The following is an 18,842-nucleotide window of genomic DNA, read 5'->3' as shown; positions in this document are numbered from 1 at the left end:
TGAAATGTTTTGACAAAGGGTTATCAGTATCCTCCATGCTTCTGATTGATATGTGCTCAGCGAGTTAATTAAGAACAGAGCTCTGACATTTTCTCCAGTAGCACAGATTTATGTGACTGATTTGAAAACATCTGTTTAAAGCGTGCAGTTTTGGCCATACGATCTTGCTTTGAAAGCAGGATGAACCTGCTTTTTGTATCTTCTCAGTAAGATATAGTTCTTTATGCTCTGGTAAATAAGGTTTGTAAGTTTCTTCTGAAATCAGATTCCCCCCACTCCTCTTTTCATTCTTATGGATGAAAATCTTACTGCTTTAATGCATCCTTTAAATAAGAAGTTTGGAAAGGATCGTTGTTAATTAGCAGTACATTCATTTTGTTCTTTGTAAAGGCAATATTTGTTTCTCCAGCTATGCAGCTGCCTTCCATGTATATAAGCAAATGCATATAACTAGCTTGCTTGTGTATAAGCAGAAGAGCCAGAAATTTCAATTGGATCAATCAGCTGTCAACAAAACCACCAATTACACCTATTTTAGCATAATTTCCAGAAGGATAAATGTATTGGTACATCACAGCAAATTTATGTATTTCATTTTGAAGACAAATGAATTTTGTTAATGTGGATTAAAGTTCACTTGATGCATTGACTAAATTGGACTCCAGTTCACATAATCCTTCATTTAATAAAGCTTACTTTGGAAGGATGCCTGATTAGGTTTGTTCAATGGATTGGTTAATTGCTGGAGTGAGAAAATGAATAGCAAATGTATTGGGCGAATGCCTGGAAGATTTTGACCATACAGGATTAGGGAAGGAATTGGTGATTTTATTTTACATTTCAGAGCACAAGCTCAGAAAGAAAATTTGTTAGTTCAACAAATGGGATAATTTAAAAAAGGAGGAAAGAAATAATATTGGTGAAGAATGGTTGCCCATAATTTGAGAAGCTCTATGGGGTAAAAATTGAGGACAGGAATTCAGAATTCGTACAAATCTCATGTACTGAATTAATGTTGGTACTATAAATTACTGGGTGCAGCAAGGAGAAAAGTGATGTCAGAACAGAGTCTCAGCTTCATGACACATGGTAATGGGGAGGTTGTGTCATAGTAGTAATGTACACTACTGCAAAATATTTTTTTAAATTATTATTTTGAAATCATAGGTGGGGTTTATTTGAGAGTGTCATGGTTTTTGGTTCATCCTCAGCTTTAATTTCAGTATTCAAAATTAGTTATACCTCAATTCTAATTGAAAATATTCAGATTTAAAAAGCAATATTATAGTGATTTACTTGTTGAAATTGGAATTGTATAATGTTTGTCATTAATCAGGAAATGACAAAGGTTTTCTGTACTTGAATGTTGCTGAAAATATTTCTCTTCTGGCATGGTGACTGAACTTTGTCTTACAGAATTTTGTAAGGTTTGAAATGGTTTCCTCATGATTATTAGGCATTAAATGTGTGTGGGATGGGACATCAAAGCATTATTATTATTATTATTATTATTATTATTATTATTATTATTATTATTATTATTATTATTATTATTATTATTATTATTATTTTAATTCCATTTATATCCCGCCCTTCTCCGAAGACTCAGGGCGGCTTACAAGCTTAGCAATATGAGATAATCTGTCTGGAAAGAGTAGAAACTTTGGTTTTGCTTTGCTTTCCGGCCCACTCAAAAATATCTAGGGCGGCCAAGTAAGGTCTTACCTTCTTTAGTAATTGAACTTGTTCTTGCTTGATGGGAATTAATGAAGACTAAGGTCTTTTGCTATAAACTTTGTCTCATACAAAGTTGTATTTCTAATCCAGACAGTTAACGTGCTACAAGGAATGCATTGTCAGAATGTGATTCTAAATCATTCATGCAAGTGGGATAAACCAGATTAAAAACAAATGAAGCCAGCTTTGGTTAAATTTAATGTTATACCAGCTACAGTTAACAGTTTGGTGTTCCACCAACTTAGGACTCTTTGTCTGCTATCAGATGTATCATGGGTAAGCATGAAAGAAATACAATTACTCAGTACATAAATGCCTCAAAGTATCTTGTTAGTCACCTATGCATTGTAGAGTTCAGTAAATATCTATTTTTATTACTATTTTCTGGAAGTGTTTTCATGATAAGTGATCCATTTCTTTCCAGGCAATTGTTGAAGAGTGAGCTGGGATCCTTCATCACAGACTATTTTCAGGTAACATTTAGTCCTTAAGTGGATAGATGAAAGAATAAAATTGGACTATCTTTTGGTTCAGTCTTTATGCTGGCTTTCTTTTTTCTTGCCCTTTTTAAGTAGCTGCAAGTTCTTGAATTTTGAGTAGAAAGCTGGAAAGCATTTTGAACAACATAGCATGATAACAAAGGGTAAAACAACATTGGGACAACCTTATTCGCGAAACTGCAAATTGATAAAGTCAGTATTTCTTTTTTGAAATGATAGGATTGTATTACATAAAAACACCCCATTTAAGTGGATAATACTATGAGGACAATTCTTTTTCTTTAAAAACTCTTGAACAATTGGAAAGTTGGTTTCAGGAAAAAGGGTCATAACTAGGGAATTTTCTCTGTTTTTGGCCTCAAAATCCTTCTGCTTAAGTTACAATGGTCACAACTAACGTTTCTCTTCTCCATATTCCCCTCATCATTCTCATTGCAAAACTTATAAGTGGAAAGGTACTTCAATGCCTTATGAACATTTAGGTTAAATAATATACCCAATATCTTTTTAGATAATGTCTGGATAATTAATCCAAGATTACCAGGCTCCTCTAGAAGACACTGGAGCACCTTAAAACATTATAAAATTAAAAAGAATAAAGAGATTTGATAATCAGGCATCATGAAGAAGTTTCCACAATCAGTCTTTGAAGATATTCCACCTTTCCATAAATACTCAACTGATGGCTTAATACTTCCTAATCAGAAATACTTTATGTTGTTTCTTGTACCATAGGGTTAGTGTATTTCTTCATATTGATTTAAGATGACTTCAGTGGTCACTGAGAAGTGACCATCTTTGTGAACAGCTTCTTTTGATGAGTTTTCCTCCTTAGGAATTCATGCTATGATGCTTAGCCTTCCCCACCTCTTCAGAAAAAGCTACCTAAGCAATGACATAACATCTGCAGTGCAAATTCCCATTCTTGGCAATTAAATGTGGAATGCAGGTTAGATAAGCTGTCAACCCACATAGTTCCAGCATGCTTTAAAATATGTTGTGGTTGTGGCTTTGAAACAGTGAGCAGAACTCTCATTTATTAAGCCTTTCAGGGAATGTAGCACTGCTGTTTGAAATCTGAATAGTCTGCAGAGCAACAATAATTCAAACACTGGAAGTGAGGAAAGGCATGAGTCAGAGTGAAATTATTATGTACCTTTTAACTGATAAACAGCCCTTAAAGATCTTATATTTAACCACAGAAAAAGTTTCGGTCTTGTTATCTGTAAGAGTCCAAAAAAATGTCTGCACAAATTCATGGCTGTAGAAAACAGCTTCATTAGTGAAAATGAAACTTCTGAAACCAAATTATGAATAGGATGTTTCTTTTGCCCACCTCTGTATTGGGAACTTGTTAGATTTCCCAGAAGTAGCCACAAGGATTTCTAAAAAGGCAGACAAAACCTATAATTTATTCTTTATCCTCAATTTCAGAGTACACTATTAAAATGCATTTTTTATTATTATTAAAAAGTTTTACAAAACTTTTTTTACAAAACATCCCCCAAACCCCCCCACCCCAAACCCCCCCCACTTCCCAGAGCTGAATACAGGGTCATAAATATAATAATCATATTCTAACTAAAATTATCCATTATAAAATTAACCAAATTCATAATGTGCTTTAACTCTAACATTGATACATTCAAATTATTAGAAACATAATAATAATAACTTAAAATATAATCAATACTAATACTGAAATTAATAAAAATCTAAGATCTACTCATAAGCTAAATGGAACTTTTTAGTCCCATATTTATTCTGAATATAATCTATCCATCTCCTCCAAACTGAAATATATCTTTCTTGCGAATGATCCTTCAAATAAGCAGAAATCTTAGACATTTCTGCAAGATTCGATACCTTAAGTACCCATTCTTCTATAAAAGGCAAACTATCCTTCTTCCAGTATTGTCCCACCAGTAACCGTGCTGCTGTTATCAAATTCAACATCAAATTAGTTTCTTTAGTATCACAATCTATAACAATACCCAATAAAAATAATTGTGGAGAAAACTTTATCTTTCTCTTTAAAATCTTTTGAATGAATGTTCCACCAAATTTTAATCCAAAAAGCTTTTATATTTCTACAAGTCCACCACATATGAAAATAAGTAGCATCTAAACTACCGCATCTCCAGTATTTAGACTGTAAATTAGGATACATGTTAGACAACTTTTTGGGATCCAAATGCCATCTATAAAACATTTTATAAAAATTTTCTCTTAAATTTTGAGCCTGAGTAAATTTAACATTTCTAACCCAGATTACCTCCCAAGTATCCAACGGAATTGGTTCCTGTATGTTTTGTGCCCACTTTATCATACAATCTTTAACTAATTCCGTTTCCGAGTCCAATTAAATTAAAACATTATATATCCTCTATATGTGCACGATTTAAATCTCTAATTTGTTTTACTAAATTTTCATCTATAATTGTAATGCCAACCTTCTGATCCAGCTTCCACCTAGCTTTCAGTTGGGTGTATTGGAACCAAGAGTAATTTATGTTTTCTTGTTTTAACTCATCTAATAATTTAAGTTGCCAATTATTCCCTTCCAAGCTAAGTAATTCCTTATAGGAAACCATATCCAAACTCACTCCCATAGATACACCTTCTATCGCGTGTCCGGGAATTCCCCAAATCGGTATTTTATAATTTAACTTATAATAATACTTTTTCCAGACACGTAACAAAGCACTTCTAAGAATATGAGATTTAAAGGCCCTGTCTACCTTTTTGTCATAAAGCAAATATGCATGCCATCCATATACCAAGTCCCAACCCACAAGGGTTAGATTATTAGTTAGATTAAGCCAATCGCTAACCCATGTCAAATGCATTTCTTGTAACAGCAATAATCTATAAAAATATTGGCTCAAAGGTTATTTTTATATAGTTTGTACAATATATACATAAACAATTGGCACAAAGTTTTCACACACACATACTGAATTTCACTGTATTTTATTCTTGTTTGAGAAACAGAAAAAAAACCCTATAAAATTCATAAATTTACCAAGCCTAATTCTTGTTAAATATGAAATAAAAATAACTGGAGATTGTAATTCCAGGCAATACCTTGTAGCATGCCATTTTGTAGTACAGATTTAAATCAGTCCTCTTCAGGTCAGATGAATGTCATGATATCAAATAAATAAATGAATGTTTTAGATTGATTAGTGAGAGACAATTTTAATTGGCAAGATTGTGGGTTATAGGCACTTGATTTTGGTGCATTTAAGGGGTAAGAAAAAAAATTGTTACTTCCTCCAATGACTTGTTGCTGTAATTTAAGCTCTGCTTACTTCTAGATTTTTTTAAAAAAAATAAGTCAGCTAAAACAATAGTAGAATAGACATTGAACAATAAATCAACACTATTGAAAATCATGGCCTATGATGAATTTCAACTTATTTACTCCTTCTGTTAGCTTGAATTGTTAAATAAATCTGGAATGATTTATTGGCACATCAGTTGGACTAGAGATGTTTGGCTGCTGGTTTCCATACAAGCCATAATTTGTAAATGAGAAAGGAATCCTGGCTTACAATTCTGGCTTGTAAGCAGTGAGATAAAGCCAACATTTCTGATGCAGGAATGTGCTGAAGGGATGGGTTTTGTTTGATCTCTTGTATTAATTGGGAGGAATAAAACATAACTAATGAGCAAGGTATATCAGCAGCTCATTTACAGTGAAGATTCTCTAGAATTCTGATTATCATTCTATGTGAAAATGGCAAGTGTTTAGAAATATTATTCTTTTTTGAACATAAAAATAATGGAAATGGGTCAATAGAGCTAGGCTGAAGTTTGAGCTCATTCAGAACATCAACCCTAATATTTTCTTCTACACTCTTGTGGGAACAAAGAGTACAAAACCCAGATCTTACACAGATACAATAGGTCTAATGAAAAGATAATACTTGACCTCAGATAGCAGTAAATTGACTGAAATTGTGGAATATTAGGCAATGTGAAATGATGTAATAAGTAAACCATGGTATATGGCTATAAGTATGAATGGACACAAGTTTGGAGCTTTTGCAGATAAAGGGAGAAGAATGGACTGTAAGTTTGGGGTTGCAGCCATCATAGTTTATTTAAAATTACTGGTTCATAGTTTGATTTTGGCTCATATTAACCAAATATGTTTGCTATTATGTTTGAACTGAACTGCTTATTTGGGGAATTGATAACTTTGTACAAAAACACTTTCAAAGATAATTTCTCTCACAAATATTTTCTTCTATCATGAGTTAGATGGACTAAAACCTCATTTTTATTAAAAACTCTTAAAGATCAACTTTCTATTTATGCCTGCCCTAATCTTAGCTGTAAAGGAGAATTCCCTTAATAACAAATTTGAGAACTGGAATTTCATCTCATAATATGAAGTTAATCTGAGAGAGGCATTTTCTTTTTCTACTATTTTAGATGGAGATTTCCATAATAAAAACATTTCAGATTGAATTACAAAAAAAGTCAAATTGTGAGATACCACATCACTTAATTCTCTTTTAATCTGAAAGTCAAAAAGAAATGTTTGTTAGAACACTATGGACATGTGTGCATTTTAAACAAGTGATCCTAATTCTATGAAAGAGGATGTAGAAAATTTACACTGTGGAAAGGAGAGCAACTGTTTTATCATTTCTGTAATTCTTGAGGACAAGTTATGTTATTATATACTAAAGTACTCATAACCAATTCACTGGCATTTCATGAGAACAGAATTAACCAATCTACAAATGTTTTTTCTCAATAGTGAACATTTTTAATTCTATAATCACATTGACTAGTGTGCTCTATGCAGCTGTATCATGCCTTAAACACAAACATATCTTTTTGACTTTAATTGCATATATGGGAATTGTGTATTTCAAAGAAAACTTCTAGTAATACATGGATGTCCCTACTCCTTTCAGAGGATATGTGAGATATATACAAAGATGTGTATATTGGACGTTCATTTTTATAAAAGTAAAAGAAAAAGCTCCATGTTTCATATGAGCAGTTTGATTCAAAAAATACTAATAGAATTATCTGGTGGGATGCATAATTACTGCTCGCAATGTTAATCTTGAATAAACTATTCCAGCAGATACTTCTCCAAGGAAGCACACTTCTTTGTTTCTATCTTCTTTCCTAGTTTAATTGGGTACAATGTCCCATTTTTTAAAGAAAAAATACTTGAGTCTTGGCTATGGGAATTTGTATGACTAACACCGCTCAACCAATTTTTAATGAAATCCTCCAGTTTTATTGGCATTTTACAGCCATATATGGAGATTTAAAACTTCCTATAATTCTTCCAACTCATTTACAAAGTGGCTTCTCAGGTAACAAAAGTTGAGTTTGCCCTCTAATTGTCCTAGATAATCTTTGGATAAATGGTGGCAATAGGAAAACATGATTTTTTTAAAAAAAATATTGTTCAGAGTTGCACATATCTCTGATAGGCAGTGAACTTTTCAGCTAAACCACTGACATCTGGAAAATGACATCCAGAAGAAATGTAAAAGTGTTATAAGTTACCAGTTACTGTTCCTCATATGCAGCAATAATGTGTGAAAGATTCTTGCTATCTTGTTATTTAACAATCTGGTAATAGTCTGGTTGCTTAGTCCTTTATATGTGTCAGAAAGTTTCAAGTGACAAGCTTCATGTATTCTATTAAAGTAAGTTTTTTTTTAATCAAGTAGCTTACATTTCACACTAGCCACCTAACAAATATATGGTAATATAGCTTCAGATCTTAAATCAGTAAGGTTTATTCAATATGTCAGTAAACCATACCATATGTAAGCCATAAACATAATTTCTAGATTCATAAATCAGATTTAGTCGAAACAAGGAAACAAAATTACGACTTAACATGATGTGTACCTCTAACAAGTTACTATTTTATGTTTGAATTCTGGTAAATGAAACCTTATATTGCCTTGTAGCTTCTCAAACTTTTCTTTGTGTTACGATTCTTCTTCTGTCTGGATTTTTAATTTGAGATACTTTGTTTTCCAATATCTTTAACCAAGTTCATAAGTCATTACAGAGGGGAGAGGAGGGAGAATATAATACATGGCATGGTTTGTGAGAATAACATGAGTAATTGTTTATTCTAACATTTTGAGAAATTTGAGAAGATGATTGCTTGCTTTTGCCCAAAGCTATATTTATTGAATCTGAAGTAATGCTAAACTTCTAAGTGACACAGAGAAAGGCCTTCTGTTAAAAAGGCCTCAGACTTCCATGCACCATATTAAAACAAGACCATGGATTATTTTAAACATAGTCTCTACTGAGTAATTTTAATTGGGTTGGCATAGCTTTTCTAGGCTTTCAAAATGTAGCTTCTTGGGAAGGAAGCACTGCAGGGGCATTCATGCATTACTTAAAATGAGAATAGCTTCTTGCCCATGACTGCTATATATTTAGACCATTTGTGTATTTTTTGCCTGCATTCCTTTTCTTTTGGCTTGATCTGAGTTTGTCGGAAAATAGTGGCTTGGGTAATTGAACATAATATTACTACTGCTGACAAATTTTCTGTTTTGTTCACTGATCCTCTGTGTGCTTGCTTGCACAAAGATCCCTTGTCAGCCAATTATTTTCCATCAGATAAGGAATTCACAACTATTCTTGATAGTTGTGAATTATTCCATGTGCATATAGTATAGGTAAATTGTAGGCTGTGGAGTACATCCATCTCTTGAAACCACAAACACTCCCCATAAATGTTAGAGGAATAGTTACTTATAACTGCTCATATGATTCATTTGCCTCTTTTTCATAGTGGAAGGATTGCTCATAACTGTGTGCATATTTTATTACATAAAATTCTGTCTGCATGCATAACCACCTGGCTCAAGGCTTCCCCAAATTGGTGCATCCAGATGTGTAGGGTTTTAATTTCTTGAATTCTTATGACCACTTTTTCTAGGAATTCTGAGAGTCCAGAGGGCACCTTGGTGATTATTATATAAAATACTGCTACTTTATATTATCCCAGAGGGCAGGAAGATGTTAGGGAAAACATCTTAACAGTAACTTGAAATTAGAATCAATTACCTAGAGACATATCTTTCTTATTAAACATTTCTGATTTAATGGTAAGCAGAAGCTGAGTAAGTCTCTGTCAGGGATGGTTTAATTTGGGGCTTTTTTTGCACCAAGCAGGGGATTGGACTTGATGGGCCAAGCAGTTCCCATATTCCATGATTATAAGTATTTGGCTTCCGGTCTGCTTTTGAGTACAGTTCAAGGTCCTGGATGTGGCCTTTAAAGCCTTTAATGGCATAGGTCCAGGATACCTATTGAACCATAATCCTGTTAAGATCAGCCCAGCCTATGCAAGCTGGCTGTGGGGGCCTATTGCAGATCCTGTCAGTCTAAGAACTCTGACTGTCAAGATTTAGAAGAAGAGACTTGCGTGCCACAGCACCTGCCCTTTGGAACATCCTGCCCTCCAGGGTAAGATCTGCCTCCAGCCTCCTATCTTTCCTTAAGATCCTAAAGAACTGGCTCTGGGAATTGGCCTGGGAATCCAATGGGGAGTTCTGGAGCTGGCTGCTAGATTGACACCTGGCTCCACCTCCCTTTCCCTCTCTGCTCCCCACCCACCCATTTTTTTTACTAGTCACATCGATGTGTTTTCTTTGTTTTCTTTTTCCTTGCTTGTTTAATTGTTTTTATTATTGTTATACATTATTGTTATATATTATTATTCTATTTTACTTTCCCTTTGTTTGAACTTTCTTTTTATTTCTTCCTATTTTATGGTTGGGAGCTGCCTAGAGATAGGCAGCAAATAAATTTGATGATGATGATGATGATGATAATAATAATAATAATAATAATAATACCGTGTTTTCTTAGCTTCATCTCTCATTCATTCTCCCTGCCAGCAAACTTCAAGTTGCCAGTCCCTTGGGAGTTCTGTGCGAATATTCTTAAACCACATTTTACAGAATAACAATGTAAACTATTGAAGATGTTCTGTGAGTTGTTCTGAGGTCCAAAAAAACATTTTAATGGGTTATAGATCTATTTAGTTTCTAATGAAAAATGAACAGGAAATGGTGGTAGATCTCACCATAAGCATATATTAAAATAACTTGAAAAAAATCCACAAATTTCAGTAACTGGCAGTACGGCTTCTTTTTCCTTCAGCACAACTTTGTGAAAGTGGATTTGCAGCATATTCTTCCACAGTGACTAAGTACTGAAATATGTTTAATGATCAGAAATCTTGTAAATAAAATGATATTGCATGAAAGGCCATACATCCTGTTAAACCGATTATTGTAACTGCTGCATTAAATATAAAGGAAACAAAATTTTTATTTAAACAGCTTTTCATTTGTTTCCCTTTTTTAAAAAAAAAACAACCCAAAAAATCTGAGGTGTTCCTCTTTTTTTTTAAAAAAAGAAAAGTTTTGCAGAGTGCGGCATACACTGATGATGTGAAATAGAAAGTCAACATTGACTCATTCCTTCTATTTTTTGAAGTTCAGAAGTGTCAGTTGTTATATAACATGATTGATACAAGAAGGAGTTGTGTCTGGGGACAGCCCCAAAGGTTTTAATTGTACAAAACATTTTTAGGAAATTCCCTTCTTTAAGGGGAGATTCCAGAGAACAGACAGATTCAGTGGGCAGATATACAATTGGATTGGAGCCATCACCTGAAAAAGGTAGAGCAATAAAATGGAATAAAATAAAATAATAAATAAACAATAAAATAAAATGGCTGATAGTGTATAGGGGCATTCCTTCATGCAGTGTCCTAGTTGTGTTCTAATTCTTAACACACTGGAAAACCGATATAGCATATATAATATCGTGTTGTCCTTTTAAATTCTATACAGTGCAGATCCAGACAGAATAATCTCTGCACTATTTCCATACGAATTTAGTTCAGTTGTTTTCTTCCACTAGTGAATGTCTTTACAGCATTGGACCATCAAGGTATTTGCAGATGAGATATGCCAATTGATTGAACATAAGCAGAACACAGACTAATCGTATGCAGGAATGCTTTCTTTGCATGTATTTTCCACGTGTATTTGGCAACCTGGAAATGCATGCTCTTTGAGACTTTCCAGAGCTGAAAGTAAAATTTAAATATAACATTAAAATGTAATTCAATGATTAAGGCACAATAATAGCAATAAAATCCAACCTGAAAATGGTTTGGGCAGAAAAGTCTGATTGGGAACGGAGATATTACAGCTAGAGCATGTAAAACTTTCATTGGCCATGTGTGTTTTGACATACTTGATATAAAACTAAGAGGGATTTTAAAAATATCTTGCTTATTCAGTAGATTGGGTAAATGTATGTGAAATAACCTTTGTAAAAATTGAAAGCATCATTTGTATCTTTGAATTTATGAAAATCCAACTTTCTTTTTCTTTTCTTTTTGGCAGAACCAGCTTCTTGCAAAAGGTTTGCTATACGTAGAAGAAAAAGTTAAGTTTTGTGAAGGCAAGTATAGAAATTGACAACTTTGGGGAGGGCTCTGAATTCCCAGAAAGCTTTGTGAATCATCTTCTGAAGTTGCTAAGGTGAATTTGTGGAAAAAACCAACATATCAGAATCACATGTCTAAATATCCCCAAGTCATAATGTGTATAAGCACCACAATGAAGTCATAACAATAGCATCGAAAAGAAGTGATTTGGAACAGCATGCTTTAAACACCTATTTATCAATACCATTTGTGAAAAAAGAAGAGAAAGCTTGCCATGTTATATGTGCATCATGTAAATGTTCATATGGCAGCATTTATCTGTATACATGTACCATCAATGTCCAATTGGTGGTGAGAGATGTCTAACAAATGGCTGTACTTAACTTCACTATCAAATCAATATTGTTATGAAAGACTATTAAACATTGTTTATATTTCTGCAGGGAAAGCATGGCTTATGCTTGAACATTATAGACTGGGATCAGTTATGTTATGCCTATAATTCTCAATCTGCATCAGAAATCTTTTATTATGTTCCATGTGGTTTTTCCAATTGGTCCTGATGGGTACAACTGAAACATTGTGGATATGTTGTGGTGGTCTGTCACTATCAACTTTTTGATTATAGTGAAAAGTCTGGAAACTATTGCAGCATGTTGGACTAGAACAGTGGTCCCCAACCTTAGTGGCTTGGCAGCCTGGGGGAGGTGGGTGGGGAGAGAAGGGAGCAGGCTGCATGAATGGTGGGCTGGTGCAGGTGCAGCTCAACATGCATAAGCAATGGGCCGGCGCGCACGCACATGTGCACACAGCTTGACTTGCGCAAGTTGAGCTATGTTTGTGTAAGACGAGCTGGCCTGCCACTCACATGCCCGCTTACAAATAGGTGACTGCCTAGTAGTTGGCTGTGGCCCGTGGGTTGGGGACCCCTGGACTAGAAGACCTCCAAGGTCCCTTCCAACTCTGTTATTCATTTGAAAGTTAATTCCAAAAAGATTGGGGCAGGGCCATGGTTTTCATGAAATGTAGCCTTATCTTAGATTGACATACAGTACATGGGAGAATGTTGCCTAGGCCAGGGGTCCCCAACCCCCGGTCCGTGGACTGGCCCTCGGCTGCAGCATGCCAGAATGCACAAACAAGCAAAGCCCTATCTGCAGGATGCAGGCAGTACATGAAACCACACCCCCTCTGGTCCACAAAAAACCTTCTCTCCATGGAACCGGTCCCTGGTGCTCAAAATATTGGAGACCTCTGACCTAGGCCATAACAGTTTTCAGTTGCCAGTCTGCCAAGAAGTTATGTTGGTCTCTAATAGATCAAAAGGAAGCAGGAACGTATGGAGAAATAAATCTATCCTAGTTTCTTAACCACAAAACCATTCAGACTTCTGACCAGATAAACTTCAATTGTTGCACCTGTTTCTTCACTAGTATGAGCTTTCTGGTTTACTGTTTTTCTGGATTCAAAAGAAAATAAAATAAAATAGAGTTTTGCAGATGTTGTAAAAATTGCATGTAATATTTTTAGAACTTTTTTTAAAGACCAGAGACACTCTTAGCTAGACGTTAAAAAGCAGATGTGATGTGACAGCTCTAGAACCTGTCAACGATATTGTTAAATTACAACTCAAAATAATTTCTAATTAAAGTCAGAAAATTAGGGCTCCTTTGAGAGAGACTTACTTACAATCTTAGTTTATTTTTTTAAAATAAAGTTTTATTACAATTCAGTGGGACATAGGCTCCTAAAACTTCAATTCCACGAGTCCTTATTTGGAAACAAATCTAATAGCAATGAATAACATCTGCCTATAATGTTGCAATGTGAGCTCACAGTTATTTGGAATGTGTGCTCATCTGGGTCTTAGGCCATGACACTACAGCAGCCAGAAATTTGTGCTTCTAAATTGGAAATAAAAGCTGAGTTTGGCAATTCTTCAATGGTAAATTTCTGAATCACTCAGCTTTATATGGAAAATTCAGTTGATGCCATTTGTGGCTGTTGAAATTTAATTTGGGAGAAAATCAAGTGATTCTTCAGTTCCATAAGTACTGAAAAAATGTGATGGTTGGTTTCATTGGCACGGGACCTGAAAAATACTTGTAAGATATTTAGACCAAAGGAGTTATATCTGTAATGATGGTGCATCATGCTTAAAAATAGTTTTGACTTGTTTTACCACAATTCAACTGCAAATCCTACTAAAACCCACTTCACCTGCAATGTATGTTACAGGTAGTCCTTGGGTTACAATGACAATTGGGACTGAAATTTCCATTTTAAGTGATGCAGTTGTAAAGCATGATATCACACAAATGAGTCATGTAGCAATGGCAATTCTTTAGTCCCAGTTGCTATTGTAACTGTGGGACCACATGGGTCTTTAATGGTAAGATTCAAGAGTCCCAGGCTGGCAGGTGAGAGCTGCAGGTTGGTGGTGGGGTGCTGTGAGCAGTCACACTGGAGCATAGGCAGGTGTGCAGATGCTGTAGGGAGGTGGGAATACCTTAGACAGGTGCTCTGGAGTGTGGGTGGGTGCTGTGGGCAGCCCCTGTGGGACTGCAGGTGTGTGCTGTGGTGGAAGTGCTGTTAGGAGGTGGTGTAGAGTGTGAGTGAGCAAAAAAGCAGCAGGAGCTATTTCTGATTTCCTGCAGGTTTCCCACTGACTTTGCTTGTAGAAAGCTATCAGGGAATGTTGGAAATTGCAGTTCTTTTATCACAGCTCACTGCAACAGCCAGAATTCTGAACACAGGTTATAACTTTAAAGAGTTGAATGAATTGTTTTGACCCAAGTAGTACTGTATTATGATTTCAGAAATGAATATAAAGACACAATTAACATGCTAGGATATGACTTCATTGGAAGAGCATCTGACCAGTCTCCAAAGAATTTTGAATGGATGTTTTACTTTATAACTAGTTCTGAGAGGTAAAGTGAGCAGACAGAGAAGTATGTTTGGGGATAAGATGGTAACAAGATTTAAAGAGAAACTAACTGCATTTATCTGGGTGGAATTATAGTGTTCCATAATATGCATGCACAAATGCTCACCACAAATTTTCTCCTCACTTCACTTAAGAGTTGCTGAAAAAGGCTAGAAGAAATCCTGTTTAATGGGTTTTGAAATATTAATGCATACTCACTAGCAGGTATTTTCTTACCTGGTCAAGAAAAAGTTTTGAGAAAGAGAACAGCCTTATGGATAGATCTAGTACAGTGTTTTTTTGATGCTGTTATGTAGAATTATATTAGTAAAAATGTAAGGGATGCATTTGACTGATTTTTCCGATCTGCATTCTTAATGTAGTATTAAACTACTGCTTTGTTGAAATTGAGCATATATTCAGCAGCTCATGTTAGGATTACTGTACAGCCAGCATCTCTAGCCTTGATCTTTCTGCATTGGAAATTGAATAAAGATTCTATTCATATTCAGACAGTTAAATAAAAGCCACTGTTTGTGGAGAGCCATGATAACAGGATTCCTAACCAATTTGAGATTTATGGTTGTGTTCAAGAAACAGCAAGTAGAATGTCCCTTGAAAACTTGCTCTCAAGTTCAGGATGCAGGTGGGAATAGGTTTTGTGTTCATAACCCCCCCTCCATGCTTAGCCTTCAGATGACCTTACTGTGATAGGATTATATCAAATATAGGCTCATTGTACAAAGTATTTCCAGTCTTAACAGCTCCTCTTATAAAATGGGACTTCTGATTTCCAGTGATTTTATACCGTTCATATAAGTATGTGTCTCATTAATTGATATATTTGTACAACTGGAGATAGAATATTAAAATTCCTAGTACTGAATCTTTTGTGGATACTGAAATATTCTTTAAATAGAGAGGAGTGGGGACACTTTATAGATTCTCTTTCTTTGAAATGAACAATTAAAAAAATGATCTGAAAGTTGAAGCCTGCTAAATTATTACTGTTATTTTTGCCTCTCTCTCTCTCTCTCTGGGAGAATGCCCACATTTTTATTTAAAGGTTAATGGACTCTAAACAACAGGGGCTTTTTGCTAAGCATATTTTTTTTTCTTTTTAAATAAATCATTTTTATAGCTTTCATATGACCTTAGCCTGAGGCAATATGGAATACTGATTATCTTTCATAAAAGGTCAATACATTATTTTATTTTGGAAGGAAGACAAATAGAAAGTTGGCACAACTGCCATGTGTTGTAATTTATGCATGTGCAGAATTTTTATACTATCAGTGTTTCACGCAATTTTTTGTCAAGGTACAAAGTGCATAAAAATCCTAGAAAGATAATACCATAAAACCTACCCTACCCCAAAAGATACCTGGAAATAAACAATTTGCAACATTTCTAAATAATTAAATGTTATGTGGAAGTGCTTAGCCATTAAAGTCTTCTGGAAAACTGTCAGGGGTGGTCCCGTTCAGTTCTCCACAGGTCACTTCTTCCATGATATAGGACATGTTCCCAAAACTATAATGCCCTTCTTCTTGCTCTTCTGATCTTACCTGGGGAAGAGGTACTTTTACCCATTTGGAGCAAACAGATAAGATGGGTTAGTTCTACCTTAACTAGTTCTGCAGACATCCAGACTCTATGCCATAAAGGGCTTTATTGGTTAAAACCAGCACTCTGAATTGTACTCAGAAATCTGTCAGAAACTAGTGAAAGACCTGCAAAACAAGTGTTGGGTGGCTCTGGTGGTTTTTACTCACCATATGTGGCAGCTAAGTTCTGCACCAGTTGCAGCATCCAGGAAGTCCTTAAAGGCAGCTCCATAGAAAGCATATTGCAGTCGTCATTCCAATTGCAGCTGAGTCTCCCTTTGTGCAAAATTAGCCAGCATTTGGATAAAGGAGGAAACTTCCTGAGGTAAGCTTCTGGTGACTCTGTGAGCACATCCATGTGGTTTTCTTGGCCACCAGATGGAAGTGGTTTGTCCTTGCTTACTTCCTGGTTTTGTTTTTCCTATTTCTCAGTCTAATCCATAAACTAGTGTTAAATAGCGGGTTCTTTGACGCAGGAATGAAGACGTGTAACTGAGTACAGGGTAACTCAGTTTATTTCGTGCAGAAACTGTACTGGGGAAATGGCTGCAACTAGCCGCAATATATAGTCTAACCCCTAGGCGGCAGCCAATAGGTTTGAATCAACCATTGCCGCCTGGAGATAGCCAATTGCAGCACAGGAGACTTGTAGTCTGGGTTGCTGGAGAGCCGTTAGATGTTCTAGCAACCCACGTGGTATTCCTCAAGAGCCCAGTACATAACAACTAGTATTCCTGGAGGTCTCCCAACCAGGTATCAACCAGGTCCAATCCTAGTTAGCTTTTCAAGATCACCCAAGCATGGTTAGGTGCTTCCACTTATCTGGGCCTCTGCTCCTTAGCTAGAAGAGACCTAGCCACCTCCAGTAATCTCACAAAGTCAAGCAATGTATGGACTTAAGTTGTACTTAGAAATGAGAGCTGTGTATCTAATAGCAACATGTTTCTTGAAAGTTCCCTAACGTTCATTGTATTTGTTTTAGGAGAAGATCGTATCTACGTATTATCTGAAACTTGGGACCACTTCTTCACAGAAACTCTTCCCACACTACAGGCTATATTTTACCCTGTTCAGGTAAATTTAGTCAAATTTAAGCTCAACAGGGCAGAGACATGAAACGTAATCAGTAAAGGAAAACAATTTTAAACCTTAAGAATCACATGTTTCACCAGAACTGCTGTTAAATTTGTTTGTCCTGCTGTTGATATGGTTATAAAACCCTTGACTAATTTAAACCACAAACCCTGTTACCCAATAGTTATAAATTTACACTATGTTAAAAGATAAGTTATTTTGGATCAATATCTTCTGTAATTGTTAATTTACAGCTCAATGTCTATTGTTAATGATGCATTTTATTTTTAACCACCCAGAAGACATTGTAATTGGACAATACACTAATGATAAATGTCTTCAATCTGGCCCCTTCCAGGTATATTAGAATAACAAAATTCCCAGCCATGCTGGCCTGGCTTCCTCAAGGACAAGATTTTGTAATTTCTTCACCAGCTTTTCTCTCAATTCTTTGATTATCTTCATTATAGCCTTTTTTCTTACCATTGTACTTGAGTAGAAGAACAGGAAAGAAATCTAATTTCCGTGGTTGACTCTTGAATTTCAAATGATGATTTGTAAAGAGGCAGGCAGATACTTTGATAAGGTTCTTTGAGATAGATATAGATGCAGCATATTACAAGCTAAAATTTCCCCCTCCCATTTTCTGATTCTAGAACTGTCTGTTCCCCTAGAAGCAGAGACATCATAAAATGTGTTTATATTGGCCTCTGACTAAATTGGCTCAACCCACCATCCCATAAGCCCAAGTATTTGTGTGCCATAGTTAACAATCCTCACTGTTGCACCACCTTTTACACAAACCACTTTTGCATTTGAAACAAGTGGAATAATAATAACTTCTCTGTGTTCTTTATCCCAGTAATTATATTGGCACTCTGAGAAAAAAAAAGGTAATATTTTTCTTCCCAAGGAGTTGAACAAGCTCAGTAACAGATTAATTAGAAGACCAAGAAAATAATGTTATGTAGGCAAGAGATGTTACTGATGGAACAGATTTCTTGCAGAATGAAATCTATCTGTACTTTTCCAGAGTTCCCTTTAACAATCCAACACTAACTGGTGCTATTTTTTCCCCTCTAGACCAAAAATATCAACAGGTAAACATCACTACCTTATGCAAGCCTTGTTTCAAAGTGGTGTTTTCCACATTACTAGAGTGAATGTAGGGACGCGGTGGCTCAGTGGGTTAGGACACTGAGCTTGTCAATCAGAAGGTCGGCAGTTTGGCAGGTCGAATCCCAAGTGCCGCGTAACAGAGTGAGCGCCTGTTACTCATCTCAGCTTCTGCCAACCTAGCAGTTTGAAAGCACGTAAAAATGCAAGTAGAAAAATAGGGACCACTACGGTGGGAAGGTAACAGCGCTCCGTGCGCCTTTGGCGTCTAGTCATGCCAGCCACATGACCACGGAGATATCCTCGGACAAGCGCTGGCTCTTCAGCTTTCAAATGGAGATGAGCACCGGCCCCTAGAGTCGGAAACGACTAGCACGCATGTGCGGGGGAACCTTTAC

General features: G+C 35.6%; 1 protein-coding gene across 1 annotated transcript in view; it reads left to right on the top strand.

The window, feature by feature from the left end:
* The window catches only part of PRR5L (proline rich 5 like), a 71,014-nt gene that overhangs the window by 33,224 nt on the left and 18,948 nt on the right, over positions 1-18,842 (top strand). The window contains exons 5-7 of the mRNA XM_083356452.1: positions 2,162-2,210; positions 11,675-11,732; positions 17,237-17,328. Of these exons, the coding sequence (XP_083212578.1) occupies positions 2,162-2,210; positions 11,675-11,732; positions 17,237-17,328 (199 nt within the window). The remainder of the gene's footprint in view (positions 1-2,161; positions 2,211-11,674; positions 11,733-17,236; positions 17,329-18,842) is intronic.

This window comes from Vipera ursinii (assembly GCF_947247035.1).
Source record: "Vipera ursinii genome assembly, chromosome: 1".
Taxonomy (NCBI): domain Eukaryota; kingdom Metazoa; phylum Chordata; class Lepidosauria; order Squamata; family Viperidae; genus Vipera; species Vipera ursinii.
This window is presented reverse-complemented; position numbering and strand designations above follow the sequence as displayed.